The sequence below is a fragment of the Papilio xuthus genome, unplaced genomic scaffold, assembly GCF_000836235.2.
Source record: "Papilio xuthus unplaced genomic scaffold, Pxut_1.1 DF827756.1, whole genome shotgun sequence".
Lineage (NCBI taxonomy): Eukaryota > Metazoa > Arthropoda > Insecta > Lepidoptera > Papilionidae > Papilio > Papilio xuthus.
Genome location: NW_013530893.1, coordinates 343,225 through 362,789, shown reverse-complemented (window position 1 = coordinate 362,789; position 19,565 = coordinate 343,225). Strand labels below are relative to the sequence as shown.

The following is a 19,565-nucleotide window of genomic DNA, read 5'->3' as shown; positions in this document are numbered from 1 at the left end:
AGAGTGCAGAACGCGCAGAAACAGGATACTTCTGCTTCCTATGCGTCCCCTTTACTGCCAAACCTGCAGATTCCATTTATATAAGAAAACTAGCGGTCGTCCGCGATTCCGTCCACGCGGAATTAAAAAAAAAAACATAATTAGTAGCTCATGTGTTCTTTCTGACTATGTTCTATATGTATGCCTAATTTCATCGTGATCCGTTCAGTGGTTCTGGAGATATCTTCAAGCAAACATCCATCTAAACATTCGCATTTATAATATTAGTAAGAGATAAAGGCATACTTACAGATAAATATATTTTAAGGATAGTATTGTATGTAATGTGATTATTTTGTTGCATAATTAAAGAGTGAGTAATTACAAGGTAACTTACTAGCAAGGTCTTTAAGTAACGATATGAATAAAAATTATATTTTTTTTGTCTATGACAACCTTCGTAAACTGTCAATGTTAGTCTGTGGTTTTTGACAGTTGACCTTTTATTTTACGCGCGAAATTTACTAATTGTATAACCAAGTTTTGTTAAATATATCAAGCATTTTCTCGTCAATTATTTTAATTACAATTTCTTTGCAAAAGAAGTTTATTGTAAAAAAAAATACTTTGTATCATGTTAATTAGTTATGTAGACTTTAATTATAAGGTATATAGTTTTCAATTAATACTTTTCTCGCTTACAGAGGTTTTTCTTTACCATGAGTTTCTCGTTTATGGAGGTCGTCCGTCAGAACGATGACTCTTGATTTTTTTCAGCTAGCAAACAAGCAAGCGTCCACGTCAACTCGCAAAAATATTTAAGTATGTACACTACGGACATTTTTTTTAAAACAAAACATGGCAACCGAGCAAGCAGCCATTTGTATTCTCTAAAATAGTAAAGTGACTATTGCCCACAGAAATCTGCATTAGCAGATGCGTTATCTACATTTTACCCACGGAAAAAGAGACCCACAGAAAGATAATATTCCCCCATTTTGTCCTTTCCTTATAAGAAAAGGGTGGGAAGGGAAAGAGGACGAAAATTAGGATTCCAGGACGACTTGCTTGCTTCCACTTCACGCCTGTCTTCTGTGCGGTCATTGTATTGCAGTGGACGAGCAAATTCGTGCAACAGATATTTTTGTTGACGTCTACCTCTGTTATATCTAAGGAAATGCTTCAAGATAATTTAGTTTAACAGTAGATTGCTAATTGCAATTTTTAAATATATTTATCATATAAATACGTTAACTTTCGCGATAAAAACAATTATAATTTTTTTGTTAAAACCTTTTTTTGTTTAAAGTAATAAAATTGCAATGTAATAAAATGTTCTATCGCGATCACGATTATTGCAAAAAATCACGCCACTTTGTCAATAAATTATTGAATTACACATTTCTTGAAAACTACAGCTCAGAGGATACATTGTCGACGTAATGCAAATGTCTACAGTTTGAATATAATACAAAATATAAAAAAAAATTGTAAGTCGAAGTCACGTAGGCTTGTAATAAAAAGGTGAAGTCGTTTTGCCGCAAGTCGTCATGGATCGGTCACACGCTTCGTCGGGATCCCAGTTATATTCCCAGGAAGGCTATGGAGTGGATCCCTCTAGGAATAAGAAGACGTCCTAAAGAAACTTGGCTGCGCTCAGTGGCCGCCGACATGAAGCCAATCGGTCTGATATGGCCCGAGACCAAACGCAGAGCCTAAGATAGAACAAACTGGCAGCGCACTGTGGACGCCCTCTGCCCCACTACCGGGACATAGGGCTTAAGTCAAGTAAGTCTAAAAGTCGTGTTAACCATTCGATAGTTTTTTTGGTTCAATTGATGTTCCGAACTCCCAATCATGAATTTTACGCAGTTGGAACTCAGTTGCCTGACTCACCAAATTTTTGCCGGTAATTTCTAGCATAACTATTTTTACTGCTTATGATGTATCTCCAGAAGAGCTGGATGGATCTAAATAAAATGTTATATACATGAAAATCACTTTCAGAAAGAACACATAGGCTACTTAAGCTTTTTTTTTAATATCGCGGAAACGAAATCACATGAAAAACTACTTTATAAATAAAACGTATTTTTTTACATAAAATAAATTTACCCAAAAGACGCTGTTTTTGCATTTAAAGAGAAGAAACAACAATTATAATTACAGGTTTTGATACAATTATATTATATAAATACTAGCTGTTGCATGCGACTCCGTCCCCGCGGAATTAAAAATAATTGTAACCTATGTGTTCTTCCAGACTATGTTCTACATCTATACCAAATTTTAACGAGATCAATACACCAATTCTGAAGATATCTTCCAACAAACATGAATACATTCAAACATTCGTATTTATAATATTAGTAAGAAGTAAAAATTCGTCAAATAAACATAAAATAACCAGTTTTATGTTGAAATTATACATTTTTTTAATAACAATGGAATAACTACTTTAATCCGTTACTATAAAGTTTAATTACCTTTATCACTTACTTGCTATAAAATTCTATTACATATTACAAGGAAAAATAAACTTTATTACAATTGCATTGAGTCGTATTTTAAATGTTCATCCGGTATTTTGGTTTTTCCGCAGGACTTTGCGAAATCGGCAACACAAGCTGTTAAGAAATTGCTTATCAGTTAAGCGATTATAGATCGTATTACGATAGCAGTTAAGACGAAATTAGAATTCAATAATCATATGAGGATAAACAAAGCTGTGTTACTACATTAATTTGATTTTAGTACAACTGAAAAAATCTGACTGAATACTTAAGTTGAATTATTTTTTTTATGCCATCTTTTACTTATAAAAATAATATACCCTTATATTCTTACCAACCTTTTTTTTTAAGTTATTTAAATAAATTTTAACAACATGATAATTATTATAAAGGTTATAACGCGCGTGTAAAGCAGAGGAATAAGGCTTATATCATTACGACTTGCAAGAACTACCCAGAAAAGCCTTGATCTTTAAGGTGAAGGATTTTTACACACGCCGTTGACAGTAATTATTATCAAAAAGTTTAAAAACGTTTACATTTTGATCTATTGCTTTGACTATCCTTGTGTATTGATAATAAAATTTAAAGGAAGCCACAAGCTTAATATTATTATTATTATTTACAAACAAAGTCCATCAACGCACTTTATTCATTTTCTTAACTTTTCCCAAAAAGAATCAATCAAAACCAATATCCTTATACTCGTAAGGCATTGGCAAATAGCTGAAAAGAATTTTTAATTAATTATGTCTAGATTTGTAATGAAAATTAACTTAATTTCATCTGTCCCATAACTAAATATATGTCAGCGCCATCTTGTGACGGATAGCAGATAGTGTAATAGAATATTGCATAAATAGTTTCCAATACTACTAATAGATGGCACCAATATTAACAAATTATAGATTAAAAAAATATTGCAAGTAAGATTTTCAAAAAGCTACTAAATTTTAAACAAAAAATAGAGTTCAATATATACGGTATTAGTGTTTAAGTAGGTTATTATGTCTGCTTATCGTTCTCAGCTGGTCGCGAAAGTTGGTCTTGCATCAGCGGCCCCGGTCATTACATCATTCAAAAGATGTTATGTCTATGTGTGTCAGGTGTGTTAGTTTATCTCCTGCGTGTATTATGTACTTAATTTTATAATTTAAAGATTGTCTTGCTCATATTTATAGTTAAATGTAAAGAGTAGGAATGTAGCTGATATTCACAATCAGAAACTTAATTTATTTTAAAGTAATAGTATGTAAATCCTCATAAGTATTATGATTTGCGTGTAGTTTTTACTCACCCCGTTGTCCAACTGAACATTTGTTTCACTCTCTCCGATTGCAGTTTATTTGAAGTCGACATGGTGTCTGCAACAAACATACATTGTTAAATTTTATGAACTATCAAGAAAAACGGGTGATTTTGTTTTAAATTTAAATTGAGAAAAACGCCATTCACTGGTTATATAAGAAAGATGTGAATGTTTTTTTATTTATTAAGTTAAAAGAACATTGAAAGTTCGACCGTGTGTCGTTGCTTGTCTATATTTCACAACTAGATGGCGTTACTTGCGACATATTTGACATATTTAAAGAAATAAATATTTGCCACACGCGCGTCCTTTATAAACTCTTGACCCTGTTAGAACGATTTCCGATCTCAAAGTAGATTTCTATTGTCTTAGTAAAGTAATATTATGGAAATTTGCAAGAAAATAATTTGTAAAATATCTGCTACGAGACGGTTAAAACTTTTCTATTTTCATTTTTCATTACAACTTTATTATTTTTTTTTAGATGCGTTTTAACTAACAAAAACTTATATGGATATTTTGAAAAAAAGAACTCAAGCGGAATGACACCTTAATATCTAAAATCAGTCAAGCAATTTAGACTACAGGAGCTTAGAATGGAAAGCATTACATTATAAGAAAGATACTCTTTTTTCAGTCAGACAAAATCATAACATCTTTGTTAAAGCCAATCTTCTTTGTCTCGATTGCGTTACAATGTGTAAACAGAGTTTTATGATTGCGGTTTCAACTCACGCGAACTGAAACCAATTGTCATGCAATAATGTACATGAGATTAATCTTGAGTTACCAAACGAACTATACTTACTGTGGGTTACTGGCGAAATACATATATAAAAATATATTGTCATTTGTCTCACTCTCTATGAATTAAACAGAGACACACATATTTAAGGACATGTGTTTTAGAAAGTTACATCTTTGCCCTAAAACCATAAGGTTGTAGTCACATACTCTGTGTGTTACATACTCTGTGAGCAGAAATTTAATAAAGAATCTCATCTATGGTAGTTTTACATCCTTATACTTTCAAGGCAGATAAATATATTGTCTTGTTTACTACCAGACAATGACTAAAAGTTCTTAAAATAACAAGCCACTGGTCCACTACTTACTGGTCAGTGGTAGCAATTGACAATTTAAATGCATACCACATGCATTACAAGGCCGTAGTTACTCGCTTATAGAGAATTTATTTGATTGTACATGTCCCAACCCACTTCTTATACAACTGCATTTTTAAAATAGCAACTATAAACATATTTAAACGATTGAATATCCTATGAATGTTTTAAAACTTTGAATCACAGTATAACCAATATTGTAAATTATTTATATTATTTAAATCAAAATTTTTAACTACCAAAAGAATACATTTTTAAAAGTTGGCAATACTGTACGACTAAAACAGGCGCGAAAAATGATCTTATGGCGGGCGTTTTCGAAAACCAAAGATTATGCACCGATTTATTATATTAAACGAGCAAAGAAGTTTATATTTTTTATGAAAGGCATACAATAGTTATTGTTCAATGCAATCTTTTAATGGATGAATAATTATCAGGAAAATACATTAATTACGATTACTCAAAGGACGAAATAATTATTGCGATGATTGTTGGCGGCCATCTTGTTTTCGTTTCAACAAATGGCATTTCATTGCAATATGCTTCTTTTTCGTTTAATCCGTTATACGATTATTGCCAGTGTAATGGGTGAAATTATTTCAAGTTAAACAAAACATGAATAAAACAACATTCCATGATATTGAACCGGACTTTTGTTTTAATTATAGTTATATTTTTAAGACATTAACACGTCCTAACAGGAAATTGCGTACGCATAATTTTAAAAATAAAAATTCCTTCAGCACACCCAAAGGTAACGACCTTGACTTTAGTGCGTCATTTATATTTACACCGGACGAATGCTCTTCATTAACTGAAAGGCACCTTTAGTAACTTATCTCGGCTCAATTGACAGTGTTGTGGTCACTTCCAGTAATTGTTTAAAAAACAGGGATTCGAAATTCGAAATTTAACATCAATGATTCAATGAAATCTACAGCTGATACTTATACTTCATTTTTTCTTCTAATTGTAAAGCCTAAACTTTATTTCAAGCCAGTTAATAGACTACAAAAAGATCTACCCGAACTTCGTATCTCTGGTTTAAAACAACAGCTATCGTTAAGTTTACTCAGATAAAGTTTTTTTTCTTGTAGTTGTACCAATAGATTCTAATTCGACCTCCAGAACGCGTTCACACCAACTTTCATTGTAATCAATTTAACCATATCAATGGTGAAATTGTATCCTTTGCTTCAAATTAGTAACGGTCTGCGTAACATGACACCTTGTAAGCTATAACCTACTTTATACCATGGTGTTAAAGTGTAAAATTGTAAGCTATAACTATTATAATTGGACGCACACGTCGACTACTACCGTCCGGTAACTAATGTCCGGTACTCAAATGTATTGTAAGGGTTCATTTACACACAATCCGGAATCGTACGAACATGCTCGGCAGTCGCTTCAGAGTGAGACAAACGTATGGGAATACAATAGACAATTTTAAAAAAAAAACCCTTATTTAAACGAATTGTCTTGAATGCACAGTTTAAAAATGTTTTTAAAGTAAAGCAAGTTAATGGGAAAAGTTTTGAAGCCCTACAAATAATTACAAACTTTTTGTTTTTTTTATTTATTAGCAGATTTTTTTTGGAAATTTACTTATATTTCTTTTTACCATTCCAACTGAGCTCTGGGCTTGTGCTAGGATATGGTTTACGACAATAGTCGAATGGCGGGATTCGAACCCCCGACCTCGTGATCGGAAATCCGTACTCTTAACCATCAGGCTATTGACGCTTAAATTTACAAACTTTACAATATTAACAAACTTTATAATCTACATTTTTTAATCTGTGAATACGTATAATTATGGTAAAGAATTCCCTCACATTTGCACTGGCCGATAACTGGTTGTGTAACCCAAGCTCTGGTGTTGCCTAACTGTGTGCGGATGTGCTTAACTGGCAACTTTACATAATAATTGCAAGACACAGGTTATGTGTAAACATCTGGATAAATATTTCTTGTATCAGTTGTATAAAATTTAATGGTGACGAGCTGTCGGCCGCGGATTAAAAAAAAATAGTAGCCTATGTGTTCTTCCAGACTATGATGTATATCTGTGCCATTTCATCAAGATCCTTTCAGCCGTTCTGGAGATACCTTCGAACAAACATCTATTCATCCATCGAAATATTCGCATTTATAATATTAGTAAGATAAGTCGTATTATGACTCATGAAAAGTATTAATTGCCATTGAAAGTTCTCTCTATTAATTTTACCTTCTCCTTCCATAAAATATGCATACCAAGCCTATTTAACCTTGACTAATGTCAAATACAATATAATACAAGCCGTTGAAAATTTCTCACTAGGTTACTTTTAAAATGGGCCACAAACATGTAGATGAATTGCGTAGATCACCTTCGTTTCGATATCAACCAGTTTTACACCGTGAGGTTGGCTATTCGGAAAATACTCATATAAATTTAGCGGGAAAAACCAATGAAGAAGCAGTCACAGATTAAAGATTAGTGACGCGACTCCACCGAAACAAAGATTAAAAATCAGCGACTCCCCGGAATAAAGATTAAAAATCAGCGACGCCCCGGAACAAAATTCTCGGAAAGAATCGGAAGCAGAGAGGAATACAGTTTAAAGATTTAATTATAGCTACTTAAAAGGTCTTGAACTTCTCGATGTTACTAAATTGCTTTATTCCAGGAGATTTATTCCGCCTGGAAAAGTCAATGTCGGTCGACGAACTTAAAAACAGAATAATGACAGAAGCGCTAAATATACACTGAATTAATCTTTTATGATGAATGAAAAATACAATTCGATAATCTCTTTACTGTTATTTAAAGGAATTTGAAATCTTTACTTTGTATGAATCGTTGTTTTTTGACTTTGTACTTTTTCCTTGAAACATTAATAATTTTATGAACATAATTTACGTATTCGGTTTCTCCTTATTTAGCCTTTGCTTAGTATTCGCTAAACTAATCGACCTTCGACTAAAATTACTCATAAATAGTATCAAAGATAGAAAAGGATATAAGTATATTCGGAAACGCTATTATTGACATCCAAATTAGATCCAAGGCGATAACTAACTGGGTTGTCATTGCTAAAATACTAGTATAAAAAGATATTGCCATCCCACTCATTCTCTTTAAAAAAACAGAGACATAATGTTTCTATACTTGGGTATTGACAGTACAAATGCCAAATAAAAGTAAATTAAAAAACCCAGATCGTATTTCCGTTATTTCATGACAAACACGACTCAACGTAAATTTCCGAACGTATCTTTTGACCTATAGGTTAATTTATTACTTGAAATTATTTTAATCATCAGGAACTATTCGGATCACGGAAAAAACTTTATGACCCAAGTAATGAATGATAATCGTCTCTTTCCATTAACCAAAATCGTTAAAAAAGTTTTCTTCTCGAAAAAAAAACTGATGCACAGTGGAAAATTACAGTAAGAAATGCTAAAATGTAGGAAGTTTATCTTTTTTCTCTATGAATAAGCATTACGTTCGTATTCTATTTGCTGCTCTCAAGTTCGTTCGCTTGAAATTATAACTTTGAATTCATTTTAAACAAGCATATTCCGTTAAATTGTTTTCTTATGTTGATGATATCTTTTGTTATCTCTTCCTTCGCAATGTACTTAGCATTTTCCTGCATTACAGTTTTGCAGACATAGACTGACGTTATCTGTTCCGGTGGATAATTGCGAAACTAAATTATTATAACTCACTAGCGCCCCCCTTTCAATATCAAAAAAGAGTCACAAGCACTTTGTGGTACTGTATCTGACAAGGATATCTAACCCAATGCACGGTGAACATATGTAAAACAAAATTATGATAGTTTCCTAGCGCCCTCCTGTCAACTTCAAAAGTGTCACAAAGTCCTTTTCGTACTGCACCTGTCATATCATGATTTTTTCTTTTATGCTATTTTCTATATTCATAGAGGTTTTATTTATTTTTTGACAGATCGAATCGCGACAGTAGCGCCTCTCTCAGCAGCCCAGATAAGTTTGTTGCACTGTTAAAAACACTAGTGAACTAAAAAGGCACGTCAAGTGAAAGGTGTATGACGTAGCTTACATAACCCCCGGACAAGCTGAGATGTGGAACGATATTACCACTGACTTCCACACACAAGAAATATATAATAAATTAACTACATGTCTTTGATGTTTCTTGTATAATTTTCTTCTTATAGCTTTACTCCCATCTATGGTAGAGATAGAATATCTTACTAATATAATAAATGCGAATGTTTGGATGTTTGGATGAATATTTTTTTATATATTAAGGTGGCAAACGAGCGAGCGGCCAACTGAAATCACTGAAATAGCGAAGTGACCGTTGCCCATAGACATACGCAATTGCATATGCGTTGCCTACCTTTAATCGACGGAGGAGAGGATGCACAGAAAGAAAATATTTTCCCTTTCCATGCATCCTCTCATCCGGAAAGTCATTTGTTTGGAGGTATCTCCAGAACAGCAGCATGGATCTATATGAAATTTGGCATAGGTGTAAAATATGTAACATGGCATAATGTGAATGATTGGATGGATAGATGAATGGATTTGTCTTGGAAAATATCAATAGAACGGCTTAATAAATCTTGATGAAATTTGGCATTGTACAGCATAGCCTGGAAAAACAAATAGGCTTTTTTTTACGTTTTATAAGCTAGCGCTTGACTACGATCCCACCTGGTGAAGTGGAGATTTGGTCGAAAGATGGTACGTGCTAGCTTAGTAAGTGCCTGTTCACTCTACATTTGAAGGTCCCAATATCATATTTGGACGGAAAAACAGAGGCTGGCAACTTGTTCCAATCCTTTGCGGTACGCACAAGGAACGATGCTTCGAATCGCTTCGTTCGAACGCTAATGATGTTATTTTTCAGCGCGGAGGGAGTCGCGGGCGATAACAAGTATGTACATATATTCCAAAAATAGCAAATTTTTTTTTTGTATATAGACCACACAGGGTTAATAATGTAGGTTTGTAAGTATGAAACATTTAGTAAATTATCTTCTTTTTGGTACTGATGTTTGAACATTAACGTGATTTTACATTGCTCAAATGTGCATACGTTAATTTTGTACCAAAATTGGATTTCCTAATTAGCATTAAAAATAAATTATTTGTTCTATTTTTTACAAAAGATACAAATTATCTCATTGTTTTTCTTTTAAAATACGACGTATTGTTACGTGTTTTTATAAACATTTTTTTTAATCAAAATAATATTTTATTCTGTACATACGTCACAGATAAAATAAATCTATAAAATTCGTAGCGCAACCTTAATTTTCGAATTAAAACATCAAGGTGATATGCAAGTTAAATAAACTTACATTTACTAAGGATTTTTAGAATATTAACAGTCTAAATATATCTTCAAACTATTTTTCCTTATCCGCGGTATTTTTCATTAACATTTTTATCGTCGTTTAAGAGCGTCGGTGGCTCAGGGGTTTAAGCACTTGACTTTCAATCTGTAGGTCCTGGGTTCGAATCCCGCCATGTACCAACGTGTTTTTCGATTATAACGTATGTACATTTGTCCGACGTTCTTACGGTGAAGGAAAACATCGTGATGCAACCTGCACATATCCGCGAATCAATTCAAAGATATGTGTGAAGTCAACCAACCCGCACTTGGCCAGCGTGGTTCACTATGGCCTAGTCACCCTTAACTTAGGGTAGGCTCCGAGCCCCTCGGTGGGGACGTATAGTGAGCTGATGATATATAGACAGCAGACACCAATGTTTATACCTTAAATGGACTGGCTAAAAGATGTTATATTTTGTGCGTATTTGTTTTTGGCCATTTTAGAGCTGATAGTAACTATGGTGCTGTCATACTTCCATAATGAAAACTCTTACTGGCGCTAATGGCCACATCCATTCCAGTATAGCGATACTGTCTTACTGCACTGGAATAATGTAAACCATAATATGTTAATAATGTTCAAGATCTTTCGTTATGTCAAGTTGAAGTGTATACATATCATAGATAATAGATGGCGTTGACTATACATTAGACTCGATTATTTGGTCAGTTTTATAAAAAAAAGCACTTATACATAGTGGGTTGTGTAACACAGCCTTCTACTTAATATAGTCAAGTTAGAGTTGTTTGGTCGCGATTGCGATGTTTGCCACTTGGCCTGAGGTCACAATGTACTTATTTACACTGGACACACGTATGTACATGAAAACTTATATTAATATCGGTATCTCAATTTTCTCAAATTGAATGAAAGAGACGGTTATATGTCATCACTAGTGTTTGAGTTAAAATTTTTGATGTTTATGTCAGTGAAAACTCGCGGTAAGATGCGTGATTATTTGCATTGTCTTTAATGGACACTCGACATTGTGTCTAAGGTCACTAGAATTATTTGCCAGTAATAATGACGCAGATTACTGTTAAAAAACTTTATAACTCTATATTCAAATTCAGTGTGATTTTTAGTTGTTACCTTGCGTATGTCCCCCGCCCCCCTCTTTTTAGTAAGGTCATGTTTAACGCCTAGATGTAAACCTATTATTCGTTGTATTAAATCTTAAAGTATTGGCATGGTGATTGAAATTTTTAACATTTAAAAAATTTTATACAACAAAAATAAAACTATTTGTCGCATTTAAAACCGTATAATTTTTATAATTAAAAAGTTTATGGTTGTTTGTACATTTTAATTGCCTTTAGCCACAAGGCAAATGTTTAGAACATTCTGCCACAACAAAATGTCATAATATTTAATTATTTAAATTAATAATTTTACAAAATAAATCAACTACTTTTAAGTATTATAAATTAAATCATTTTGCTGTATTTCAAAATTTTTGTAATCAAATTGCAAAAAAAAGTGGCGGGAAAATTTTAAAAATAAAGATGGTTCCACAGGTCCGTTACGTTACGCACGTGACTACAACAGAAAGTTGGCGGCGCAACGCGCGTGCGTTTTTGCTGTTTGCTTGACCGGTTGTTCCTTTTCTGTATTCAATCGACCGTGGGTTATATTCTAAATTTCCACCACACAACAGAAACATATAGATATCTCTGTTTTATCAAAGAGAATGAGAGAGATGATCATATGTTTATGTACACGTATTTCGTCAGTGGAAAGCGTGAGTTTAGAAGCTAAGCAGTGTCTTTAAACTGTAATGTTCAGTCCAGTGGTGGTCTAGTGAATCCAGAATATTACAGTAAAAATAATGAATAGTTTAATTACTCCTTAAGGATTAAAGTAGATTTAGTAGAACCGCACGCAAAGCACTTATTCGTACGGGCGTTTTTTAATCGCGCGTTGAAATATCATACAACAGCGCGCAACGCGATGCTTTTTTAGCGCGAGCAGTTGCATTTTCTAGCACTGAGCGTACCGCACAAAATTGATTTTGATGCGATCGTCGCTTGAATCTCCAACGCCGATGCATTTACGTGGCGGTTAAAAAAACGCCCGTGTGAATGAGGGTTAACTGACTCTGTGGTCAGTGAAATAGAGAACAACTACTCCATTACATGTAGTCTGATTTATCAACTTTCATCTTTTACTTACGTACTAATATTACGAAACAGAATGGAGAAAGTAATATGTAAACAAGGTAATAGGGTGAACACGAACTGTACAAGAACATCATCAGCTCATACATGAGAAGCTGTAATCTGCCTAAAGTTAAGGGTGACTAGACCATAGGCAATGCTGGCTCACTGCAAGTTGACTTCACACATATCTTTGAATTTCTACTACAAGTTTCATTACGATGTAGAAATTAAATTCAAAAATCGAATAACACTGGTAAATGGCGGGGATTCCACCGAACTGGTATGGCAAGGACCGGTTAGGTACATAACAACTGCGCGTATGAATTTAATTTAAGGGTATGCCTAGAAAGAGATGGATGGTCTGCTTAAAATGTGACACAGTCACGATTGGGAAGGACGAAAACTAGCGCACCCACCCTACGGGAATAAGTACACATCATCATCAGCTCACTATAAGTCCCCACCGAGGGGCTCGGAGCCTACACTAAGTCACGGGTGATTAGGCTATAATCAACCACGCTGGCCAAGTGCGGGTTGGTTGACTTCACACATATCTTTGAATTTCTTCTTAAATATGTGCAGGTTGCATCACGATGTTTTCCTTCACCTTAAGAACGTCGGATAAATGTAGATATGTAAATCGGAAATGGAAAAACACATTGGTACATGGCGGGATTCAAACCCAGGACCTGCAGATTGCAAGTCAAGTGCTTGACTGCTGAGCCACCGACGCTCTTATACGAATAAGTACAGGTGACTCGGATTTTAAGTTAAATCAATTAATTAATATGATTATTTCAACGTTCTTTTAATTGCGACAGAAGTTCATTAAAAAACTGCAGTCATTATATTAACATTCGCATTATAAATAATTAGCAAACAACATTTTCTTGTCTAATTATTTCGTTTCGTCATGAATGCGTCATACACCAGAAATATCGAAAGTCCAACCAAAAAAATAATAATTGCCAATTGTTTAAAAACATGTTTTCTAGAAATAATATAGAATTCGTTTAAATATTATAATTCAAGTTTTATAATAACACGGTTTTTTGATTACAATTTAGAAAAATAATATAATTAAATTTATTTATAACTGGCCATTGTATCGCCCGTGACTTCGTCAACACAAAAAAAAAGAAGGCTATAACATGCCCGCGTGCATCAGCAACCTTCCCGTCGAAGTCCGTCAAAATAGATTCGCCCGTTCCTGAACAAACGCAGCTTTGCGGAGACATAAACAAAAATTGGTTTTTAATTAATAAATGTTGTTTACGAGATATTTTTTATAGATATTACACTTGGATTGTTAAAAGTACATGAATATTACTCCAGGACAACCAAATTTTTTTCCAAATAAATAACCTTAAATTATCGATAAATTATGCAACACACTCTCTGCACGTAACACGGAGATAACATCCCGCGTGTTCAGACAGACAAGTTTCCTTGATTCACTATAGATAAATAGTAATAATTACTATTAATATAGTATTTTGTAATTTTCCAACCATAGACAAACATGTGAATGATAACGAGTAAAGCCACAGTTCAGTAAAAATTTTATTCACAAATATCCAGTTTATTATTTATAAAAATAAACGTGACATTTTAATGTCTTACGGGTTCTTTGTTTTAATATACATTTAAGTATTATTAGCTCAAGAATAAGTTCTTACTAATATTGTAAGACCCACTTTGGGTCGATGCGCCAGCGGAGTAATTAATATTGTAAACGTGATTGTTACAATGGATGGATGGATGTTAGAATGTATCTCCAGAACAGCTGCATGAATCTCGTTGTAATTTGGCATAGATATAGAACATAATCAAAAAGAACATAGCTACTAAGTGAGATTGTTTTTAATAACGCGCGAACGGTACCACGGCCGAGAGCTAGTTAAGAATACACGCTTACATTCCTAACATATTTTATATCTATGTAGAAACTGGTACGTTCCCCGTAAGAATATCCGGTTTTGACATAACAGTGCAAGCTATAAAGAACCTAAAAAACATCATCTTTACAGGCGCAGTGTTGGCGCAGTCCCCATTCATACACCTGCCTTACTTTCTCCTTACAACCTTAATTTCTTATGCCTGCTTTGGGTACGTTAACACCGTACACGCTAAACCGATGGCATTTTCAACATTCGTCACAACTTTTACTTTTTTGACACATGACTTTACAAAAAAAAAACTTTTCCCTTCATTATTAGACTTATCTAGTCGTTTAAAAAGTCCGTTAAAATTCTATTTAATTTTATTAATTATTAAATAAATAAACTTACCTTTTTAAATAGTTATAAAGATCCAACAATCACTTGTAAATCAAATGTAACAAATCACATACACGAAAATTGTACAATTAAAAATAAATTTCACTGCCACTTCTCTATGGCGCAATTTCGCGCCTAAACACAAAACACTTTCTCTTTAATATCGTACAGTACTCGTATATTTTAAAGTGATAAAGAATTATTCGAATTTATATTCGGTTCGCCACGTTACTAACGGTCAGTGGCTACGCCGATTGTGGCAGGAAGGCGCGTCGATTTCTTGTTTACACCTCAATCGACAAGACAACTCGTAACGGTTAACCGACGAAGGGAAAACGGAGTTATTTAAGTTGCATTTCCGCATACTTTGTGTACATTTTAAATTAGTGGTGTATGCTGTGTTAACCAACGGTCTTCGAATTGCAAATCTTTCGCAACATCACCGAGAGGAAAGTAAACATTCGACATATATGTTTACTTTGGTTTACGACATATTGTACACCAAGTGCAAATACTCAATACAGAAAAGTGCACATGTTTAACCCTAGCAGTATGTAAGACTTGAATTTGTAAGCGGACTTTGCCAGATTGATCCAACTGAGTGATTTAAAGTATCAAAATTCATAAAATATGTTTAAAACACTTAATTTGGACAACGAAACTGTACAGCGCCATCTATCACAGTTTTGAGTTAGCAATCAAAAAGAACTCTCAGTTTAATTAACGTAATATAAACTTTTTCGCCAGGTTGTAATGTGGATGATGACATCATATATTGACGAAAATAAAAGTGCGACGATTATATAAAATAAATTCTTCAATCAACGATAGTAAATTATAGTAAAAGCGCCTATCAAAATAAATCAGTTAAAAATATTTTGTGCGATTGCTATTTAAAACTGATCGGCGCAACCCATGATTTTGATAAACTGAGCATTTATTGTTTGTCAATAAAAGTTTAGGGTATATAAAGGTATAAATTAAAATAATATAAAACTATCATTTATATTCAAATGTTAAAGACTTAACAATTACATGTTTTATCACTTTTGATATTATTTAGTTAATATCTCACTGAGTGCTTTCTTCTTCTTTTGTCCTTTGTCGAATTTGCTTTTCTGTAAAAAAGATTGAATTAATATTTGAAAATTAATAACTTAAAATTAACTCGTACATATGAAATTAAAAAATCGAGGAACAAATTTCGTACATGGCGGGAATTGAACCTGGACGTATAGATTTCGATCCGGTCCGAACAACAGCGACACCAACTCTCGGAGATAGCATTCTAAGGAAATTAAAGCAGCGCCATCTATTGGCGAATTAAAAAGTTACTATAGGCAGGATATTTACCTTTTTCTTTTCAGCAGTCATTCCAACAAATTCCTTGCGCTGCTTTTTCCCTGGCTGATTGATAGTTTTTTGCATTTTGTTTGGAGGACCCTCACCTCCGTCCTGGTAAACATTATTACAGATTAAAAATCAAATTACATTTAATATAATATAAAAAGCTGGATAGTTTGTCCTAGATAAACTCCTACTGTAAAATTTTTCAGAACTTTTATTTTTTTTTACTTGTTACACAAGCGAATTTTTTGTGGTTTTTGAATGTAAATGTAAACATGAGTTTTCACTGTCAAAATACTTATAAAAAAAATATTGTACAATAATTTTGACAGTGGAAACCCACCTCAATATCACAAGATTATTCACCTGGTTAGTTCTCTTCTTCATTAATCTTCTCATAGCGCCATCCGCCTTACTATCATCATACGTAGGTCTTCCCATTTGTCTGTCATCTCTATTCCCAAATTGTTCCCTACCCTGCATATTACCTCTTCCAAAACCACCTCGCGGATTTCCCCTGCCAAAACCACCTCGGGTACTTCCTCTGCCAAAGCCACCTCGTGTATTTCCTCTACCAAAACCACCTTGGTCATTTCCCCTACCAAATCCACCTCGCGCATTCACTCGGCCAAAGCTACCTTGATCATTTCCTCTACCATATCCACCTCGCGTATTTCCCCTGTCAAATCCACCTCTTGTAATTCCCCTGCCACGACCTCCTTGGAAATTTCCCCAGCGATTTTCTTGCTGAGGTTTTTGTTTGGTATTTGTTTGTGTGCATCTCTTTACACGGAGTATTCTGTTTTTAATTGTTAATTCTTCTTCGGATAACGCGAGGGCTAATTCTACAGCATCTTTAGATTTGAAGTTAACATATCCAAAACCTGTAATAGTTATTTTAATATGTATTTTACAGTTCTCAACAGTAATAGAAAATAGTTTTTGCTTACTAATTCTTAAATTTATATATATCTTAAATATTATAGTAAATAATCGTATCCATCCAATTCAGTGGTATTGAATGTGTTTAACACTCTTATTTTAGCCCCCACCCTTCCATCCTTTCTCTGTTCCGTGAATTTATCAGAACCCTTTCCTTCCCATAAAACACTGCATGGTTATTAGATGAACATGTTAATTACAAAAATTTATTAATTGTCCTTACCTTTCCCTGCACTTGTCTTTTTGTCTCTTATTATCCGTACAGATTCAATCTCTCCGCATTGCTGGAACTTCTGTTGTAAAGCCTCATCTTCCAAAGCAAATGGTAGATTTCCGATAAAAACGGAGCATTTGGGGTCATGTTCTGACCCAGTAGAGTCACTGCGGGTCACTCTTAAGTGATGGTCATTTAATACAGTACCATTTTCTGCTAAGGCCTGGAATTAAAGGACAGGACAAGAAAAGAAAATTAGTGACTTTATAAATATTTTGTTTCTTATTATAAAATTAATATGAGAAAGCTGTAAGTATTTTTTTTTAAATAAGTATAATTGTAAAGCAGAATAATCTAGATTTTTCTGTCAGAAACAATATTTTTAAATCAATAATTATGGATTATAGGTTATTCTGACTTAATAAATTATAAATCAATTTTTATACCTCATTCACAGATGATGCATCTCTAAATTTCACGTAAACATTGACAGTGGAACGGTCTGGATGGAGTTCATTCTTGATTACAGCCACCTTAGGGGTGGCTCGGCCATCTTTGACAGGTACAGTGCGGATTCTGGAAGAAGATATATTTTTCAGACATTTTTCCAGCCTATGTTCTACATTTATGCTAAATTTCAGTGAGATTCATGCAACCATTCTGGAGATACCTTCTAAAAAACATCCATTCATCAATACATGCAAACATTCACATTTATAACATTTAGATGCAATCAATTTGAAGAATATTAATGAATATAATAAGATTATAAAGTATATTATAAGTTTCCATTGTTACAGTTCTTGGTACAAAAACATTTTGTTATCTTTATTTTTTCAAAGATCATGGAAGTGATGTCAAAATTAATCTTAACATTATAGTATTTTTGATAATTCTTAATATTCTGTGCACCTTATTGTTTCAATCTGCCCATATTTATTAAAGATCTTTTTAATTTCCTTCTTGCATTTTGGACTGAAAGGCACATTTCCTACAAATAATGTTCTTTTGACTTCTTCTTCTGTGTTGATAACTACTTCTTTTTTCTGTACTTTTTCTTTCTTCTCTGGTTTTTCTTCTTCATCTTCTGAGCTTTCTTCTACTGGGCCTGTATCAAGTACTTCTTTATTGTTCTGTTCATCTTCTGAATCAATTTCATCATCGGAATCATGTTCTGAATCACTGTCTTTATCTGTTATAGCATTGGGATTAACTAGTGTTTTTATCTTTATTTTCTTTGAAACACTTGTGTTAGATTCAGTCAGTGTATTTTTTGCTACCGAAGTGTCTGTATTTTCTGGTTGATTATTCAATTTCTTCTTTTGTTTCCTATTTTTCTTTTTACCTTTTTTTGGATTTTTTGATTCCTCATCATTGTTTAAAATGTTTCCTACTTTGATAATTGTAGTTTTTTCTGTATCTGATTTCTCTGTTTCATCAGTTTGAGTTTCATTTGCATGGCTTATATTATTCTCCTTGTCAACATTTGTTTCAACAATAGTCTTTTTTTTGCCTTTTTTATTCTTTTTAGGTGAGATTGTTTTATTTTTAATTTCATCAATTTTGTCATTTGAAGTATTAATATTGTCCATTGGTGCATTAATAAGACTTTGTTTCTTTTTCTTCTTTTTAGGAGTACTTTCATTCTGAACTTGCGGGCTGCCCGAAACATCCATATTTTCATCTTCTGTACTCTGAAATTGTACATCTTTAATGCTTGGGCTTTTGTTTTTAAGAGATTTAGGACTTAAATCGGCGTCTAGGTCTTCTTCAAGATGCTTTTTAACTTTTTCGGCCTTCGGACTTTTAGATTTGGTACTGCCTTCATCATCATTGGTAACATCCAAGTCAGGGTTCTCAAATATTCTTTTAGGTGATTTTTTTACAACAGCCTTCTTCTTTTGTATTGTCGGTGAAAGGAAAATTGACCGGTCATCAACCAGCTCACTCTTAGGGGTAACATTTGGAGAGGGTTGGTGTTTTGTCGGGGTTAACGCACGTTTTAGAAATTTAGGCCGGTTCGGTGTAACGTTACCAGTTACTAAAGCCGCGACACTGCCTACTACGTAATCCATGATATTTTACTTATAGAACTAAATATAATAAAACGATTGAATCGTAACGCACATGGTATTTTTAAAATTGACAGTGTCAAAAAACAGAATGTGCTGTTTTGACATATGTCAATTTGAATTTTAAATTTCGTGTGTATAAAAACTAAAAAAGAACTAAAAAAATAATCATTTTTAAGTTTTTATCAAAATAAGGGTATGTAATTTTTACAGCTTGAGATATATTTTTATGCATGA

At 33.3% G+C, this 19,565-nt stretch overlaps 2 protein-coding genes across 2 annotated transcripts in view; both read right to left on the bottom strand.

Moving 5' to 3' along the window:
• snu (ABC-type transporter snustorr) overlaps positions 1-14,999 on the bottom strand; it is a 65,425-nt gene extending 50,426 nt beyond the window's left edge. The window contains exons 1-2 of the mRNA XM_013310117.1: positions 14,766-14,999; positions 3,790-3,856 (exon numbers count right to left, since the gene is read on the bottom strand). Coding sequence (XP_013165571.1) covers positions 3,790-3,851 — 62 coding nt within the window. The 5' untranslated portion in view covers positions 3,852-3,856; positions 14,766-14,999. The remainder of the gene's footprint in view (positions 1-3,789; positions 3,857-14,765) is intronic.
• A 740-nt stretch (positions 15,000-15,739) lies between these two features.
• On the bottom strand, positions 15,740-19,437 carry LOC106116423 (nucleolar protein 12). Its single transcript, XM_013310256.1, has 6 exons — positions 18,169-19,437; positions 17,703-17,832; positions 17,266-17,479; positions 16,467-16,984; positions 16,107-16,208; positions 15,740-15,871 (listed from the first exon to the last, which is right to left on the bottom strand). Exons 1-6 carry the CDS (start codon positions 19,329-19,331, stop codon positions 15,809-15,811), a joined length of 2,190 nt encoding a protein of 729 aa, XP_013165710.1. The 5' UTR covers positions 19,332-19,437; the 3' UTR covers positions 15,740-15,808.
• Positions 19,438-19,565: the final 128 nt, after the last annotated feature.